Source organism: Thalassophryne amazonica, chromosome 5, assembly GCF_902500255.1.
Source record: "Thalassophryne amazonica chromosome 5, fThaAma1.1, whole genome shotgun sequence".
NCBI classification, from domain to species: Eukaryota; Metazoa; Chordata; class Actinopteri; order Batrachoidiformes; family Batrachoididae; genus Thalassophryne; species Thalassophryne amazonica.
In genome coordinates, this window is record NC_047107.1 from 118,406,727 (window position 1) to 118,426,213 (window position 19,487).

General features: G+C 41.2%; 1 protein-coding gene across 2 annotated transcripts; it reads left to right on the top strand.

Moving 5' to 3' along the window:
* Positions 1–748: 748 nt before the first annotated feature.
* LOC117511191 lies at positions 749–18,075 on the top strand. 2 transcript variants are annotated; one of them, XM_034171186.1, is made up of 3 exons: positions 749–816; positions 9,020–9,652; positions 15,718–18,075. In XM_034171186.1, the coding sequence occupies exons 1-3, from the start codon at positions 756–758 to the stop codon at positions 16,230–16,232; spliced, it is 1,209 nt and encodes a 402-aa protein (XP_034027077.1). In that variant the 5' UTR covers positions 749–755; the 3' UTR covers positions 16,233–18,075. The 2 variants fall into 2 exon arrangements, with proteins under 2 accessions (XP_034027077.1, XP_034027078.1); XM_034171187.1 differs by lacking the exon at positions 749–816 and adding an exon at positions 6,216–6,328.
* The last annotated feature ends 1,412 nt before the right edge of the window (positions 18,076–19,487 follow it).

Here is a 19,487-nt window from a genome sequence, read left to right on the forward strand (position 1 = left end):
CCCCGTCTACCTGTGTAAATGACCTCTGCTGTGCTGGACATTTTATCGCTTGAATTTTTTTTTTTCATATTTCTTTTTGTCTGTTACCTGTTACTTTTCTTGCTACTTTTTGACAAACTTTTTCCTGTTGCTTTCCTCATTGCTTTTTTTGATTAACCTTTTCCTTTTATGTTTTTCTGTTACTTATATCGTTACTTTTTGTTCAACTTTTTCCCTAGTTTTTGTCTTTTACTTTTCTCATTACATTTTGACTAACTTTTCCCTGTTTGTTTTTGTCTGTTACTTTTCTCGTGACTTATTGACTAATTTTTTCCTGTTACTTTTCTCATTGCTTTTTCCATTAACTTTTTCCTTTTTTGTTTTTCTGTTGCTTATATCGTTACTTTTTGTTCAACTTTTCCCTAGTTTTTGTCTTACTTACTTTTTGTCCAGCTTTTACCTGTTATTTTTTTGTCTATTACTTTTCTCTTTGCTTTTTTGTATTTTTTGTTTGTTTTTGTCTTTTACTTTTCTCATTACGTTTTGGATGAACTTTTCCCCGGTATGCTTTTGTGCTACTTTTCTCATTACTTGTCTGAATAACTTTTTTCTGCTCCTTTTTTTTTTTAAAGTTTTGTTTCTTGTTACTTTCTTTGTGACATTTCATTGCTGGCTGGTCACCAGCAATGTTGTTGTTGGTGCTGAATTTTATTCATGCTGTTTGTTCCTTTGCTGAACATGTGACATCATCAACAATAAAAAAATGGATCATAACTATGAGGAATAATGCAGACATCATGAAATATGGTTTGAGTCAGGATCCACTGCTGAATGCAGGTGAAACATGTTTTTACTGTATCAATGCCAATGTCACTAATGTGTATCAGTGCTCCCTATGGTGTTGCAGATGAAAGAGTGAAGAGGTGAAGCAGTGAAAGAGGAAAGCCACAGTTCACCAAATTTGACGAGCCATTTCCTCAGGTTGTCTTTGTTATTCGGGGTGATCTTTAGGGCCGCGTTCACACTTGGCAGGAAAACACACAGCAGGGAATCCACTGTCATAAAAATAAAAGTCGATAATGTTTCTGTTCACTCCTGACCTCAATCCCACAGAAAATATCCAATAATAAAATGGTTTTTAAAATACAGTGTTGTCTAAATGAGGGAGAAACATAAATTGCAGCATTTTTTAACTGTGCAGGGAGGGACCACTCAGCCACATGGGGTGTAACTCAGCCACATGGGGTGTGCAGCCAGTACATTCTGAGTGCTGGTCCCAAGCCTGGATAAATGAGGAGGGTTGCGTCAGGAAGGGCATCCGGCGTAAAACAAGCCAACCCAACTATGCAGACTTAGAATCTAATTTCCATACCGGATCGGTCACAGCCCGGGTTAACAATGTCCACCGCCGGTGCTGTTGCCCAACAGGTTGCCGGTGGAAATTGGGCTAATGCTGGGTGAAGATGATGAAGAGGAGGAGAACGTTTCCACAAACAGCGGGAGAAGAAGAAAACTAGAAGGGTGGAAATGAGAGTGGGGACTTTGAATGTTGGTAGTATGACTGGTAAAAGGAGAGAGCTGGCTGATATGATGGAGAGGAGAAAGGTAGACATATTGTGTGTGCAAGAGACCAAGTGGAAGGGAAGTAAGAGCAGGAGCATCAGCAGTGGGTACAAGTTGTTGTACCATGGTGAGGACAGGAAGAGAAATGGTGTTGGGGTCATTTTAAAGGAAGAGTATGTTAAAAGTGTGTTGGAAGTTAAGGGAGTGTCTGACAGGGTGATGAGTGTGAAGTTGGAAATTGAAGGGGTGATGATGAATATCATCAGTGCATATGCCCAACAGATACGTTGTGAGATGAAGGAGAAAGAAGATTTCTGGAGTGTGTTAGATGAGGTGGTGGAGAGTGTGCCCAAGCATGAAAGAGTGGTGATAGGAGCGGACTTCAGTGGGCATGTTGGTGAAGGGAACAGAGGTGATGAGGAAGTAATGGGTAGATATGGTATCAAGGATAGGAATGAGGAAGGACAGATGGTAGTTGATTTTGCAAAAAGGATGGAAATGGCTGTGGTGAATACCTACTTTAAGAAAAGGGAGGAGCACAGGGTAACATATAAGAGTGGAGGAAGGTGCACACAGGTGGACTACATTCTTTATAGGAGATGCAAGCTAAAATAAATCAGACTGTAAGGTGGTGGCAGGAGAGAGTATCGTTAGACAGCATAGGATGGTTGTTTGTAGGATGACTTTAGAGGTAAAGAAGAAGAAGAGAGTGAGAGCTCAACAAAGGATCAGATGGTGGAAGCTGAAGGAGGAAGACTGTTGTGTGAAATTTAGCGAGCAGGTGAGAGAAGCACTGGTTGGAGGGGAAGCCATTTTGGACAACTGGACAAGTACTGCAGATGTGGTGAGGGAGACAGCTAGGACAGTACTGGGTATGACATCTGGACAGTGGAAGGAAGACAAGGAGACTTGGTGGTGGAATGAAGAGGTCCAGGAAAGCATAAGGAGAAAGAGGTTGGTGAAAAAGTTTTGGGATAGTCGGAGAGATGAAGAAAGTAGACGGGAGTACAAGGAGATGCGGCGTAAGGCGAAAAGAGAAGTGGCAAAAGTGAAGGAAAAGGCATATTGTGAGCTGTACAAGAAGTTGAATAGTAAGGAAGGAGAAAAGGACTTGTACCGATTGGCCAGACAAAGGGACAGAGCTGGAAAGGATGTGCAGCAGGTTAGGGTGGTAAAAGATGCACATGGTAATGTGCTGACAAGTGAGGAGTGTGTGCTGAGAAGGTGGAGGGAATATTTTGAAGAGCTGATGAATAAAGAAAATGAGTAAGAGAAAAGGCTGGATGATGTGGTGAGAGTAAATCAGGAAGTACAAGAGATTAGTAAGGAAGAAGTGAGGACAGCTATGAAGAGGATGAAGAGTGGAAAGGCAGTTGGTCCAGATGACATTACAGTGGAGGCATGGAAATGTCTAGGAGAGATGGCAGTAGAATTTCTAACCAGATTGTTTAATAAAATCTTGGAAAGTGAGAGGATGCCTGAGGAGTGGAGATGAAGTGTGCTGGTTCCTATTTTCAAGAACAAGGGTGATGTGCAGAGCTGCAGTAACTACAGAGGCATAAAGCTGATCAGCCACAGCATGAAGTTATGGGAAAGAGTAGTAGAAGCTAGGCTTAGAAAACAGGTGATCTGTGAGCAGCAATATGGTTTCATGCCAAGAAAGAGCACTACGATGCAATGTTTGCTCTGAGAATACTGTTGCAGAAGTACAGAGAAGGCCAGAAAGAGTTACATTGTGTGTGTTTGTGGACTTAGAAAAAGCTTATGATAGGGTGCCAAGAGAAGAGCTGTGGTATTGTATGAGGAAGTCTGGAGTGGCAGAGAAGTATGTTAGGGTAGTGCAGGACATGTACAAGAAAAGTGTGACAGCGGTGAGATGCGCAGTCGGAATGACAGACTCATTCAAGGTGGAGGCGGGATTACACCAAGGATCAGCTGAGTCCTTTCTTGTTTGCAGTGGTGATGGACAGGTTGACAGATGAGATCAGACAGGAGTCCCCATGGACTATGATGTTTGCAGATGACATTGTGATCTGTAGTGAGAGTAGAGAGCAAGTTGAGTCTAGTCTGGAGAGGTGGAGATATGCTCTGGAGAGAAGGGGAATGAAAGTCAGTAGAAGCAAGACTGACTACATGTGTGTGAATGAGAGGGAGCCCAGTGGAATAGTGCAGTTACAAGGAGTAGAAGTGAAAGTAGATGAGTTTAAATATTTGGGGTCAACTGTTCAAAGTCATGCAGAGTGTGTTAGAGAGGTGAAGAAGAGAGTGCAGGCAGGGTGGAGTGGGTGGAGAAAGGTGGCAGGAGTGATTTGTGACCGAAGAATATCAGCAAGAGTGAAGGGGAAAGTTTACAAGACAGTAGTGAGAGCAGCTATGTTGTACGGTTTAGAGATGGTGGCACTAACAAAAAGACAGGAGGCAGAGCTGGAGGTTGCAGAGCTGAAGATATTGAGATTCTCTTTGGGAGTGACAAGAATGGACAAGATTAGGAATGAACATATCAGAGGGACAGCTCAGGTGGGACGGTTTGGAGACAGTCAGAGAGGCGAGATTGAGATGGTTTGGACATGTGCAGAGGAGGGACCCAGGGTATATAGGGAGAAGGATGCTGAGGATGGAGCCACCAGGCAGGAGGAGAAGAGGGAGACCAAAGAGGAGGTTTGTGGATGTGCTGAGGGAGGACATGCAGTTGGTTGGTGTGACAGAGGAAGATACAGAGGACAGGGTGAGATGGAAACGATTGATCTGCTGTGGCGACCCCTAACGGGAACAGCCGAAAGACAAAGAAGAAGAAGCAGGGAGGGACCACTCGCCCTACGGTCCACTGGTCCTACAGTCCACTGGTCCCTCAGGTCCACTGGTCGTACTGTCCACTGGTCGGGTCCACTAGCCCTACTGTCCACTGGTCCTACGGTCCACTGGGTCTAACCTCTTTATATAATATGATGCTGTAAAGTACAACCCCAAAGTGATTTTAAAGTTCATAAATAAATGTATTACTTGCAAATAGCTAACAAACCAAATCCAGTTTTGTTCAATTTACAAATATATAACATGTGATTCTGTTGACATGCATCATTTAATCACCTTTAATTGTGCTGTTGTCTATAAATCTGTTGAGTTGAAATTCAACAACTAATACCAATGCCACAGCAGCTCAATCATTTCCATCTCACTCTGTCCTCTGTAACTTGTCACACCAACCACCTGCGTGTCTTCCCTCAGTACATCCACACAGTAAATTTTGCTGTGGATAAACCTCCTCTTTGGCCTCCCTCCTCAGCATCCTTCTCCCTAAATACCCTGGGCCCCTCCTCTGCAGCCAGCTCTCTCCCTTCACCAGTCATACTGCCAACATTCAAAGTCCCAACTCTCACTACCTTATAGTTTTCCTCTTCTCTCACTGCCTATGGACACGTTCTCCTCCTCTTCTTCCTCTTCAACCCCCAGCAGTAGGCCAATGTCCGCTGGCACCCTGTTGGGCAATTGCACCGCTGGCGGTTGTTGTTATCCCAGCCTCGACCGATCCGGTATGGAAATTCGATTTGTACTCCACATGGATGGGTGGGATTGTTTAACGCTGGATGCCCTTCCTGACACAACCCTCCCCATTTATCCGGGTTTGGGACTGGCACCCAGAGTGTACAGCACCAGTAAGAAGAACATCTCCCGCCTGAATAAGATCATTAAAAAGGCTGGGTCAGTGGGACTGAAGCTGGCTCCAGTGGAAGAGGTGGTTGAGCAGAGGACTCTGTCCCAGTTCAAGGCAATTATGAACAATGCCTCACACCCTCTACATGAGGCCTTCAGAGAGAGGAGGAGCATGTTCAGCAGCAGACTGCTGTCCCAGTGCTGCTCCACGGACAGACTGAGGAAGTCCTTTGTGCCTACTGCCGTTAGATTGCACAACACTCTGACCTAGCAAGAGAGTCCTGTCTTTTTATTTTGTATAACTTTATATGTTTCATCATTCTGATGATATATCTGCATCTTTATTATCAAGTTTAAAGGACATGTCGCACAGAAATCATAATACCTTAGATTTAGGCTGTTGGTGACCATCTGATACACACCAGTGTTGCAATTCTGCAAGAAGCAAAATATTTTGAAGATCTGTTTTTTTACACAGTATGCTGAAACGTGATCATTTTTTCTTAAAATATTGTTTTTTCACTTTAGTCTTATAAGATTGTGAATTTTACTCTTAACCAACTCACTTGGTTGATACAGTTTCCACATTATTCAGTTATTTTGTCATTATCAAGGTATTATTTAGCTTATGAATATATGATTAAGACAAAAATATCATCTATTTGCTTAAATTTTTTATTTTGATGAGTTACATTTTCCTCAACATCTCTTGGCTTTAGTATTTTAAATTGCTTTATTTTCATGCATTTTTTTGTAAAAGCGGAACTTTAATTTATTAAGTGTTGAAAATTTTACACTATTCTGGATTTTTTTTCTCAAAGTATTAGGACCTTTGATGTAAAAAACTGTTTTTTAATTAAGATGTTATTTTAAAATATCTGAACATACACACACACACACACGTGTGTGTGTATATGTATTTATTTACTTTATTCCATGCTTTAAAACAGTGATTTTGTCATGAAAGACAAGCCATCTACTCTGCGCTGTTATTGGTCGTTTGCCGAGTGACGTCACTTGGCGGGGCTCCGCTGGCACCCGGAAGAGAGGAGCTCCGGCGTTGTTTACGTTTCTCGGAGCGTCAACATGAATCCTACAGCAATCAACTCAACAAACTCTGTGTCAACAACAAGAAGTAAGATCTTAAAACCAAGGAAACGTGTTTTTTGTGCAGTTTCACGCGCCGCAGATATTCTGACTGTTACACATGTAATAGACTGTTAAACAGTTTAGCTAACGGCTAACGCTAGCTGTGTTCTCTGTGTGTTTGTAGCTTTTTCGTTATGAAAAATAAAGTGTTTAATTAGTTACGATTTATGCGATTGCAGAGAGATATTTCGATAACATCCTGCTGACAGTCGGTGTCTGGAAGAAGCTGAATAACTTTTCCAGTGAATGCTAACTTGTTTTAGCTAACAGCGCGTTAAGCGTGGTTGACGTCATCATCAAACTAACTTGAAATTCGTAATTGATGGAAAATGTTGCATTTTAGGAGCGCACAGTGTATAGTTTGGCTATTTGTTGCTGCAGCCATAAGTTTATTATTAAAATGAATGAATTCTTAGAAAAAATAAAATTCAGAAATTAAAAAAAAGTTACCTAGTTTGGTAATCACTTTTTTTTTATCAAGGTAGGTATTTAGGCAGTTTACCTCGAGGGGCGGGTTTTCTTGGTGAAAACATTGCAGAGCTCATGCAAATACATGTAATTTGGTGTTCAAAGGGGCCAGACTCGTCAAAAAGTCAATTTAATGTACACTGGTTCATTTCAGGTCATCTTTCACCGTTCGAGGCAATGATAACTGTCAGCGGCCGTTACAAGCAAGTTAGAGACAATAAAAAAAAACAGCTGATTTCAATAAAACAGCTTACAGCCCGAGCGTGTTGTCACAGAGCGGACAGTCACGAAAGCACAAATTCTCGCCTTCGGATTGGCCACTTTGCCTGGTGACATAGCACCACCTTGAAAATTGTTTAAAAGATTTATCCAAGAAAAAGCGCCACACGTACCTGTTGTTTCCTAACTGTGGCAGTTTGATGCATGTCATTATATTCCGAATGATACGGAATATTCTGGAGTAAAAAATTGGGTACCAGCCATGCTTGAGAGCATTGTCAACAATGCCAGGTTGCTCGGACAAACTATGTAATGACACCATTTCCAACAGCCAAATGGTTTTGCTGCATATCTTATTTGGTAACATAAATTTTCCGTATCAGCAAAAATCACAGCTATACAATGTGTTCATGAAAGGCTCATATTGGCTGATGTATTCAGTCAACTGATATATCGGTTGGTCTGTATGAGTCATATGCTATATAGATATGCACATGTACATGGAGTTCTATCGGCTTCTCCCTTTTTGCTTGTGGTTGCCCCAGCGTATCCAATATGGCTCTGCATGTTGATCTGGCAAATGTTTTATGTCAGATGCCCTTCCTTATGCAACTCCACATTAAATGGAGAAGGGTCACAGGTGGTCTTGAACCAGGCACCTTTTGTTTTGAAGACAAGTGTGTGATCACTATTTGGTCACCACACTGCTTTCTGCATGTATATATACAGCTTGCCCGAGGATGGTTCACACAGTGTAGGCAGACCTCTGATACAAAGACAAAATGTAGCATGGAGAACCATGTGTTTGTTATAAGGGAATGAAAATCACATCTGGAACATCTCTGTGAGTTCTCCATGCCATATATATAAAATTGCTTATCGCCATGCGTGATTTGTTTTTGCCTGAATTTTCTGAGGTTCACCAAGCAGTGTATTTCTGGCTCTGGCTCCTTTATAAGCCAAGGTGTATTCAGGAAAAACAAACAAACAAACCATTAAATATGTTTTAATAAGACAGGATAACCACAAACAAAGTACTAACAAATGCATACCCTGAAACACAACTGCATCCCGTTGATTTTACACCTCTGGTGTTTGCACGCAGCAGCCATATAGAATATCATTCTGCTTTCTGACGCAGCTCTGGTTACACACGGATTTGCATGATAGTCAGTACACATCTGCTAGCTGTTGTCACATTTGTGTTGCTTGATTCTTTCATTTGTTTGTCCATAGTTGATAGGCAGATCTCTAACATGAACGACTGGTAGTAGTTTCAAGTCATGTGTCCACATCACAGCTCTCCCTTTGAGTTTGCGAACAGAGCCACCCACCACCGCTTTCTCTTTGACTCTTCATGGTCACACTTCTCGAAAATTGCATGAACCTGTTTGTCTTTCTCCGTGAGACTCACCAGCTCACAGCGTAGTTTACACTGCAGGGAACACTCCTTACAGCTATGGGACCGTCATATTCCTGAAATTTACGTGCTCCTCCGTGATGACAGACTTGGAGTTAATGCATGTGACAGTAACGGTAAAGACTAAAATCATTTGAAAATAAAGCACATTAGCCACGCGCTCCTAAGCGAAAATTGTCATGTCTACTGGAATTGTGTTGATCATCTTAAAAAAAAAAAAACAAAAAAATAAAAATAAAATAAAAACTGATGCTGATGATGCAATGCATTCTGGGTCATTTTTTTTATATGCGGTAGTGAGAGTTAAGGTCAAACACCACTTGCCTTTCAAACCTTCCAGCATGTTGTCATAGAAACTTTGTTGCTTGATCGAAATGTAGGAGACCTGTAAATAATTGTTTTTCAGCCTGTTCTTGTGGTGTGCTTTTTCTTAAATTGCTAATTTAAATAAATGCCACCTTTGTAAAAGAAACTGCTCATGATAAATTAATCACTAAATTTGATCACTCATTGTTTAAATTATAAAATAATTAAGTTTGTGGTTGTGGTGAATTGTGTTTGTGTGTCCAGGGAAGCGAGAGGCTGAGCGCTCAGTTAACTGGACGGCGGAGGAAACCCAGGTGCTGCTGTGTGCTTGGAGTGATGAACGCGTCCAGAAGAGTTTGGCGGAAAATCTGCGCAATCGGCATGTCTTTAAACACCTCTCTGCCCGCATGAGCGAGATGGGCTTCACTCGGAGTCCACACCAGTGCCGCCTTCGGGTCAAAACTCTGAAGGCGAACTACGTGAGAGCCAAACAGCAGAGGAGCGTCGATGGCGCGCAGCCTTGTACTTTCAAATACTTTGCAGAGATGGATGCTGTGCTGGGCAGGAGATCAGCATTACGGGAAGGAGGACACTATTTTGTCCCTCCTGAAGAGATGTCGGGGCATCACATAGATGCTGCTGGCAGGACAGGAAGTACCGCTTCAGATTTCAGCTCTGAGATGAGCGGAAGCCATTTTTTGGGGAGGACTGGACGAGAGCATCTGCGCTCTTTGGAAGGAGTCCGGCCGCCGTGGCAGATTGATTCTGAAGTCAAGTTGGAGGATGGAGAAGATTCGACAGATGAGTTTGAGATCACCGAAATAAGCTTTCCACATCGTCTGAGAGACAAACACAGTGATGTTTATCTGGAGGCGTCCATTCATCGTGAACCCAGCGGTATGTATAGCGTCTCATCAGCACAGTTTAGAAGTGACTCTAACCTGTTACCAGAAACCTTAACCTGTTACTGGTTGGTGACAGGCTGTTTGTTGAACATTGCAGAAAGGGTGCAGCCATCGGTTATCATCATTTTCTGCTGCTTAGCCGAGTCGAGGTTGCGGTAGCAGTTGACCATCAGTTATTTAGCAATTTTTAATTGTTTATTGATTGTTGTAGATATTGGTTTAACCGAACATAGTTGAGCTGTGGTTTGTATAGGCCGCCACCACGATTCAGTATGGATGAGCACCGTGGATTAATTACAGAGTTTACATAAGTGTGACTTTGTGTCATGGTGACTTGTTTTAAAGTAATAACTGGATTCATTTTGATGCATTTGCAGTAAAATCACAATCAAAATGGAAGAAATCCAGCTCCTGTGCACTGTTGCAGTCTGCTTAAAAAAAAAGCAGCCTTGCGGAGAGATACTGTAGCTGTGCGCTCACGCAGCTTGTTACAGCCTCATGCTCCACTACAGACATCAGGCTTAGCGCACTCCAACCACACAAATAATCTTTCAAAAATTAAAGGAGTTGAGGACAAAGAGTCTGTCATCTTTTCTCTGTTCAGTCTTTACGGAGCTGAACCAAGAGGCTAATCTCGGTTAATTTGGATCACAGGGTAGGACTAATGTATTTATCTTGAAATGGGTATAAATGAAATTATTATTTCATTTACCACTCACCACACAATGTAGACATCCTCATGTTTTTAACTTGGGTCACTTGCTCCATTGATTTCCTATTTTTCAACTTTTAATGATTTTTCACAGATATTGCTCATATTCCAATTGGGGTTGGGTATCGAGAACCGGTTCTTTTCAGGTATTGTTAAGAAATGATTCGATCCATCAATATCAGTATCCTTTTTGCTTAACGATTCTCTTCAGAGCGGCCATTGTTTTTGAGGGTGTATGTCGGGAAAATGATCATTCCACTGATTACAGACCCTGCAGCAGCTCTGTAATCAACTGTTTCTGCAGTGTAAACTAATGAAGCAATGCTTCGATCTGCTGGCTTGTTGGTTCTTTGATTCAAAGCTATTAAAATATGTTAATCGTGAGTCATTTTTGTGTGAATTAAAGTCACTAACTGGGACTCTTGTCTTGTTACGGGCAATAAACGAGACTTGTCCTCCGTTCTGTTGGCACAGCTCCAAATGCTGAGAGAGTCCAGTCTGAATTAATAACTTCAAAACTCGGGCTGCAGCTATCGATTATTTTAGTAATCGAGTATTCTATCGATTATTCTGGTGATTAATCGAGTAATTGGATAAAAAGTACTTTTGCGTTTTTAACAACATCAACAGTCCAGGGCTCTCCCTAAGCAATGGCACAGTGTCACTGCGTCATCACGGAAATTGTCAAATTTAGTGTATCCCTTTCTGTTTTCCTGGGTAATCATTTATTTTTTCACATCTTTACAAGTTTTGGATCTTTCCTGGTGTCAGGAGCTTAGCCAAAGTCTTGACATTTTGCTGAAATGGAGATGGGATGTGGCTTTCTGTTTTTTGTTTACCCTAACTTGTAAAATGTAACCATTTTAAGTTTTTTTTTTTTGTTGTTGTTTTTTGTTGTTTTTTTTAGGTTGGTGAACTGAGTCCCAGCGTGACTTTTTTTAATCCCTCTTTCTCTGTGATTCAGTCAATGCATTTCAGTTGGAGGTTGAACATGCAAGCCTCGTAGTCAGGTTTTTTTATTATTATTATTATTTTGAGTTACCGTGTTTGTGAAGCGTTGTGTGTTGCCCAAAAAAGCGAAAATTAAAAAGTGAAACGCTCAGTGCATGTCTGAGCAAAACACAGAAGGAAGAGTGGACTTCTTCCAGAGATTGTTTGTCAGAGGTGGCCGGGACGGAGCTGTGAGGGGAATACTGAGCCGCTCACACCGGGCAGAGAGAGGCAGCCACCGGCCGCCACGGTAATAGCCACTCCCCACGTAGAGTGGGGATCAGGCAGCAGACGAAACAGTGTTTTGTTTTATAAACAAACACACTGCTTCAACTTTAAATGCGCAGTAAACTATTTCAGATGATCAGCCTGGACCGTTTTTCTCATAAAAGGCTTTATTTTACTCTGTCGCATTGGAAAAATGTAGCTTTTGTGCTAATTTGATTAGCGTTTACACGGCTCATGCATGCTAGTCTTCTTCTGTTTGTTTTTCTTGGGACGTTACAGCGCCACACACAGGCCTGGCATATAATGTTAAATGAAGCTTCGAGGCACAGAATTTGCCTCGAACATTTTTTGTAATCGAATTATTCGAGTTACTCGACTAATCATTTCAGCCCTATTCAAAACTAATCGCCGCTTTAAAGAAAATGACATCTTTTCAAATGCTGTAATACAGGCAATAAACTACAATCGACTAAAATGTTTGTTTTTTCCTTCCAAAGTGAGACATCCTGCATTCTTTATGAATTACATCCTGATGTGCAGCACAGCCAGCTGCAAGAGCTCAGCTCAGATGTATGGAAAGATATTCATGCCAATAATGTCTGAAAGGAAATGCATTTGACAAAAACTACAGATTTTATTTATTTCTATTTATGTCCAGAGATCAAGGATCCACCATGTAGAGTTTATTATGTCCAGAGTTTAAAGATCCAGTGACCAATTTCATATTTATTTACTTTAAGACTCAATAAAATGTTGTTGACATAGAAAACGTGGAAATCCTACTTTTAGTACACAGAAAATTCACAAGAGGTATTGATAAGGGAATCAATAAGGAATCGGATCGATAAGCGAAATCGATAATGGCATCGATATCAATAAAATTTTATCAATACGCATCCCTAATTCCAATTTTATATAATTAAGTACATTTATTTTGAAATATTATGGAAACATAGTACACCTTGTTTTCAGTCGGGAACATGGGCAAAAGTGCCTATTTTTGGTTGTTCATTGTATTTTTAAAAATTGAAAGCAAACACAAAAATGATCACATCGTTGACTTAAAAACTATCCAATCAAAACTGTGGCTTTTTCGACCCATTACATCCCTTGTTGTAGTTTATCTGGCTCTGTGTCATTGGAGTTGAACTACCAGTATTATAGTCCAGGGTTCTGTTCCATTTCTGTGCTTCAAGCAACCTGTCTGTGTCCCTGGACAAGACACTTCTGTTGCATCGTCTCAGTCCTCCCAGCTCTTAATCGGTACCAGCCTTGGCTGGGGAAGTAACCTGCGATGGACCGGTGCCCCTTCAGAGAGCATTTTCATTAGGGCTGCGTGATACAGTGAGGAAAATAAGTATTTGAACACCCTGCGATTTTGCAAGTTCTCCCACTTAGAAATCATGGAGGGGTCTGAAATTTTCATCTTAGGTGCATGTCCACTGTTAGAGACATAATCTAAAAATGTATGATTTTTTAATAATTTATTTGTATGTTACTGCTGCAAATAAGTATTTGAACACCTGTGAAAATCAATGTTAATATTTGATACAGTAGCCTTTGTTTGCAATTACAGAGGTCAAATGTTTCCTGTAGTTTTTCCACCAGGTTTGCTCACACTGCAGCAGGGATTTTGGTCCACTCCTCCATACAGATCTTCTCTAGATCTTTCAGGTTTGGAGTTTCAGCTCCCTCCAAAGATTTTCTATTGAGTTCAGGTCTGGAGACTAGCCAGGCCACTCCAGGACCTTGAAATGCTTCTTACAGAGCCCCTCCTTTGTTGGCTGTGTGTTTGGGGTCATTGTCATGCTGGAAGACCCAGCCATGACCCATCTTCAATGCTCTTACTGAGGGAAGGAGGTTGTTTGCCAAAATCTCGCAATACATGACCCCATCCATCCTCCCTTCAATACGGTGCAGTCGTGCTGTCCCCTTTGCAGAAGAGCACTCCCAGAGTATGATGTTTCCACCCCCATGCTTCACGGTTGGGATGGTTTTCTTGAGGTTGTTCTCATCTTCTAAACATGGTAAGTGGAGTTGATTCCAAAAAGCTCTATTCTGGTCTCATCTGACCACATGACCTTCTCCCATGCCTCCTCTGGATCATCCAGATGGTTACTGGTGAACTTCACACGGGCCTGGACATGTGCTGGCTTGAGCAGGGGGACCTTGCTGCCCTGCAGGATTTTAAACCATGACAGCATCTTGTGTTACTAATGTAATCTTTGTGACTGTGGTCCCAGCTCTCTTCAGGTCATTGACCAGGTCCTCCTGTGTAGTTCTGAGCTTTCTCAGAATTATCCTTACCCCACAAAGTGAGATCTTGCATGGAATCCCAGACTGAGGGAGATTGACAGTCATCTTGTGTTTCTTCCACTTTCTAATAATCATAACAGTTGTTGTCTTCTACCAAGCTGCTTGCTTGTTGTTCTGTAGTCCATCCCAGCCTTGTGCAGGTCTACAGTTTTGTCCCTGGTGTCTTAGACAGCTCTTTGGTCTTGGCTATGGTAGATAGGTTGGAGTGTGATTGATTGAGTGTGTGAACAGGTGTCTTTTATACAGGTAACAAGTTCAAACAGGTGCAATTAATACAGGAAAGAGTGCAGAATAAGAGGGCTTCTTAAAGAAAAATTATCAGGTCTGTGTGAGCCAGAAGTCTTGCTGGTTGGTAGGTGTTCAAATACTTATTTGCAGCAGTAACATACAAATAAATTATTTTTAAAAAATCATACATTGTGATTTCCGGATTTTTCTTTTTAGATTATGTCTCTCACAGTGGACATGTACCTAAGCTGAAAATTTCAGACCCCTCCATGATGTCTAAGTGGGAGATCTTGCAAAATTGCAGGGTGTTCAAATACTTATTTTCCTCACTGTACATATAATTTGAGCATTGTCATCGTGATGTGTATGTACGCAGTAATCAACATCCTTTGATATGCGATTTGACATAAGGTTTTTTTTGTTGTTGCTTGATTTTAGACAAAAAATTTGCACTTTTCTGATCTTCCATGTCTAATCTACAAAAACCCCCCGTCTGATTTCACATAATTGTCACCTATTTAAGGCTCCTTGAACCCCAGAATTGGTTGCTTGTGAGTGACATACTATCCATAATTTTAGGCAGAAATTTAACTTTTGGGTGTCCCAAAACAAAAAAAAAAACATAGTAGAGAAGCTTGAATCTTTGACTGGACTGGGTTGCTTGACGCGAGGACGTTTCGCTTCAAATTGCAGAAGCTTCCTCAGCTAAAATTCTTGCTCTAGTAGTCTGACTTCTGTCTTGACTCTTGTAGAGACAGAAGAGAAGAAGACAGAAGAGAGACAGAAGTCAGACTACCAGAGCAAGAATTTTAGCTGAGGAAGCTTCTGCGATTTCAAGCGAAACGTCCTCGCGTCAAGCAACCCAGTCCAGTCGAAGATTCAAGCTTCTCTACTATGGAAACCACCTGGACAACTGAGAGCCTACACAGAAACAAAAAAAACAGGGTGTCCAAAATTTTTGGTGCAGAATGCATCATCAATGTTGCATTCTAGTGCATTGTGGAGAACCAAATACTATATTTTGACCTTAGAAATCAGATTAGATTTTGCTTCTTTACAGTAATGTATTTTCTTTTCTGCCTGACATTATTGTTAAGGCAACCTGGCTATACCCTTCCTTTTTGAAAATTGATGGTCCACATGGCGGTTGGTCGGCTCGCTGCCTAAATTAAGAATGCCATTTCTGTATGTCGAGTTAACTGCAAGGTGTTTCAAACTTCCACTGGCTGTCGGTAAGAACATCTAAGGAGGAGGGGTTACTGGAAATGAGACTTTGTATACCAGCCCCCCCAAAACTGACCTCAGAGGTGTGATGGAGGTTCTGTGGGACATGAAGATGAGCGTCTAGGGAATATGAATGGGTGTGGGATGGACTCATGATACATCATCATAATCACGTTTCCACGAAAACTTCACGATTGACAATGAAATTTGGTTTGAAGCCTTGGACATGAATGGCAAAGGATATCAAACACAATGGAAATAATTTTTGTGGAAACCTCAGGGTGTTCTCGGGAGTATGTTCATTTAAGCAAAGCAGACTCTACTGGTATTAAAAACACTGATTTTGTCCTTTGCTGTAGGCACACCTGTGGAAAACAGCCTGAGAAGTCTTTCCCCACTTCTGATCCCACCTCCACCTGCTCCTCCATCTCTACATCCCCCTGCCTCCCCTCTCCCTGCAGCCCCAGACCCACCTGCAGGATCCACATCCAACTCCTTCCATCCTCACCCAGACTCTGCCTGCCTGGAACCGGTTCTCAGGCACCTGTCGGAGTGCTTCCAGCGATTAGTGTCGGAGACCCGGGGCTTGCTGGTGGAGCTGGAGAGCCAGAGGCGGGAGCAGACCCGCTGGCATCAGGAGCTCCTGGCCCAGTGGTTGCAGAGGGAGGAGCGCCGGCACAGGGAGGCGGCTGAGAGGGAGGAGCGTAGAGAGAAGGTCCGTATGGAGCATGAGCTCAGGGTTCTGGAGCTCCTCAGAAGTTTAACTCAGCAGCGTCCTGCAGAGGGAGAATACGGGTGTCGGTGCAGAGGCAGGCTGACTGTCTCAGAGGTGCCCAATGGTCCAAATCATTCTATCACCAAAGACGGAAATTAAAATGGACATGTTTCGAGTTAATCCAAACTGTGGAACACTTTTCTAACTCAGGTGGCACCAAAAACCAGGAAACCACTGGAAACCAAAGTTTAAATACAGGACATTTTCAAAAAGCAGTTAAAATGGTGAGGCTGGTGTCAGATGGTTTTGATCTCTGCAGTGTGAACAGGTAGAACCTCTCTCAGTAAATATCAATCACAATTTCTCATTGCCTCAGGAGACGTTGTCCAATAAATCATTTTGTTCAAACTGTCTGAAATCTAAACAGTTTATCTGAATTTTCACCAGTTTAGACCTGTTAGAGCTGTTTGAAATGTGTTCTGAATTAGACATCTGGTTTAAAACCCATTTAAAACACCATCACACTTTAAACCAGACTATTCATATTTATCCAGATTAAAACCAGTTTAAAGCATTTATTGCTGCTTTCAAACTGTAAAAACAGTTTGTCTCAAACGGGAGAGCTCAAGAGGACAAACCACTGCAAAGGGTCCACTGTATTTCCTGAACAGCCCTGAAGTGTTGGTGGGGCGCTGTTTTGGCAAACTACAGTTAACAATTATATTTTATTTTATAAAATACAAGTATTGGATCGGAACTGTTGGCAGATACTTAGTATTAAATGACTGATTAGGGCAACAACAACAAAAAAGCCTGATCGGGACATCTCCAGTCGCTGAAATATTTTAAAGTTAATTTTCTGTTAATTATTTCAGTTTTACTGATTGTTTTCAGCTGGTATGGAAACTGGTGTGCGAGTTTTGTTTTTGGGAGTTCACTAGTTAAATTTCTGCTCTTTGTGGTTTGTGGTTCCCTTTCATTCAAGTCTGAAATATTTGTTAAGTGTAGCAAAATGAAATTGTTTTTCTATAATTTCAAAGTGTTCATACGTTCAACTACTTTAGTGTTACATGAGACACAAATGGAGATGTCATTGGTGATCACTGACAATGATCTGTCGCTAGGGCTGGAACGATACATTGTGTATTGTGATAATCATATTGTGATACTATGAAAACTCAACGGCTGCATGGAATAAATAATGACCTCATATCTTTGAGTATAAAATGTGCAAATAGGAAACAACAGGTGGGACGAAGTCACTCTCAAGTCATAAATCAGCAAGTCTCAAGTCATAATGACCACCAATTGTTTGCAAGCTGACTTGAGACTTGACTTGGCGATGGATGACTTGAGAATGACTTGACAGTGGCTTCGTCCCACCTCTGACAGATAACATCAAGGATTACAATTTAAATTTCAGAATAATTTCTTTAAAGTTAAACATTCACTGCAGGTGACTTTCTACAGACTTAGTGTGAATGATGATGAAATTCTTTATAGTGATAGATATCAAATCGCTGTATGTGTATCGTTCCACTCGAGTGAAGACTTCAGCACCTCTGAAAGCGTCACTGTTTGTGCGCAATCCCATGTCTTTGCTTTCAAAGCCTTAAAGTACTCATGTCAAATCATTAGATTTCAGCAGAAGCTTGTGTGTGCTGTGTAACACACTCAGATTTTTAAAACGACTGTCCTCATGGGGTAACTGAATCCCAACCAGAATTTGACTAGATTCTGGACTTGGTCAGCGCACGACCTCAAAGAAAGCCGAACTCCAAAAGGGAACATTTTTAGCTCTGTTTCTGGCCCGCTTCGTTACACTGTTTTATCGAAATGTGTCCCCTAAACTTCAAAATGTTTTCTTCTTGATTTGTCTAAGCAATGATTGTAATGTCTGCTGTAAACCTCAAGGGTCACGAATTCAATTCCCAGGTCAGTTGGTGTATTCCCGCCTCAAAAGTGCCCATGAGCAACACACTGGACTGTGACTTGACTGCAAAAAAAAAAGACAAATGTCTTTAAAGAGGGCGTATTTTATAACATTGTTCTGAGTATCGATTGTTTGACACATTCCAGCCTTTCTGCTGTTTTTGTTTTATGTGTTTTGCCCTTACCCATAATGCAAAGTGTTAACACTCAGTAGCGTGTGCATGTGAACTCATTCGAACATGGGTTAAAGTTCTCTGTCACCACAACGGATTTCCGTCATTTGGAAAATTTAACCACATATACGCGCGCGCACGTGGTGTCATGCGTGTTTTGGGGCCGAAATATGATACTCTCACTGTCGAAGCAACATCCCGTTCTGCGCTAATCAAAGCAGCAGCAATGTCATTGTGGATGGCGCCGCACCGCGGAGGAAGGGACTGTGTGAATTTTCACTCCTCTCCGCTTTGTTTCCTGCATGCCATGAGCCGCGGTCCTTTTCCTCTCTGTCTTTGTGGGAACATTGGCAGACCTTCCCCAAGTGGAGCATGGTGTGGCTTTGCATTGAACCAGTGAAGCAGTGCTTTGATCTGCTGCTTCGGTTCTTTGTTTTATTTTGCTTATCTTAATTTTTCCCCACTAAAACCCTAAAGAGCATATATCTGAGTAATATTTACCTTTTTATGTTAAACCGACCTGTTATGGTCTTCTGAAACAGTTGATAGATGTATTTTATAACTTAAAAACGGGACCGATGCTAACGCGTTAGCATGTCTATGGCGTTTTCAGTGTTAAAGTTACATTTGACTTTTAGAGCTTAATGCTATTACAAATTGTAATACTTTATTTATTTTTATTTATATATCAATAATAATAGCAACAACAACAATAATAGTAATATAACTAATAATGCCACAATACAGTTTTAGAGAAACAGACAAAAAGAATCTGATAAAACAGAAAAGATTAAACCAACTAACAATGAACATAAATAAATAAATATAGAAATAACTTTCCTGCCAACACCTAGTGACTCTTACACCTTCACTTCATCCCTGCTTTATTTAAGTTTAATGACAATTTGTTTTGGTCAAACCACATCTCAGCTGTGTTTTAACACAAGAAAAAAAAATGCAGTAAACTGCACATTTGTGTCTTTTTCATGAAAATATATTATTAAATATAGCATATTACACATTAGTCAGGCCTTTAAAATACTTTTGTGGACTCTTGCTGTAATGTGTTGTCAGTGGTTGAGATAGTTGCTGTAGGCATCTAAAAATGCTCATAGGTGAAACCTGATGGAAATCTTTGTGGTGTGTCAGTGATGTATGTATGTGCAAAATAAAACAAAACACTACTCCAGGTATGTTTTTGATGAGAATATAACATAACTTTGTTACAAGGTCAAACGATGTTGCGTGACAAAGGTCTTTTAATAATAACTCACTTAAAGAAATAATGGCAAAACTCACATGTAAGTAA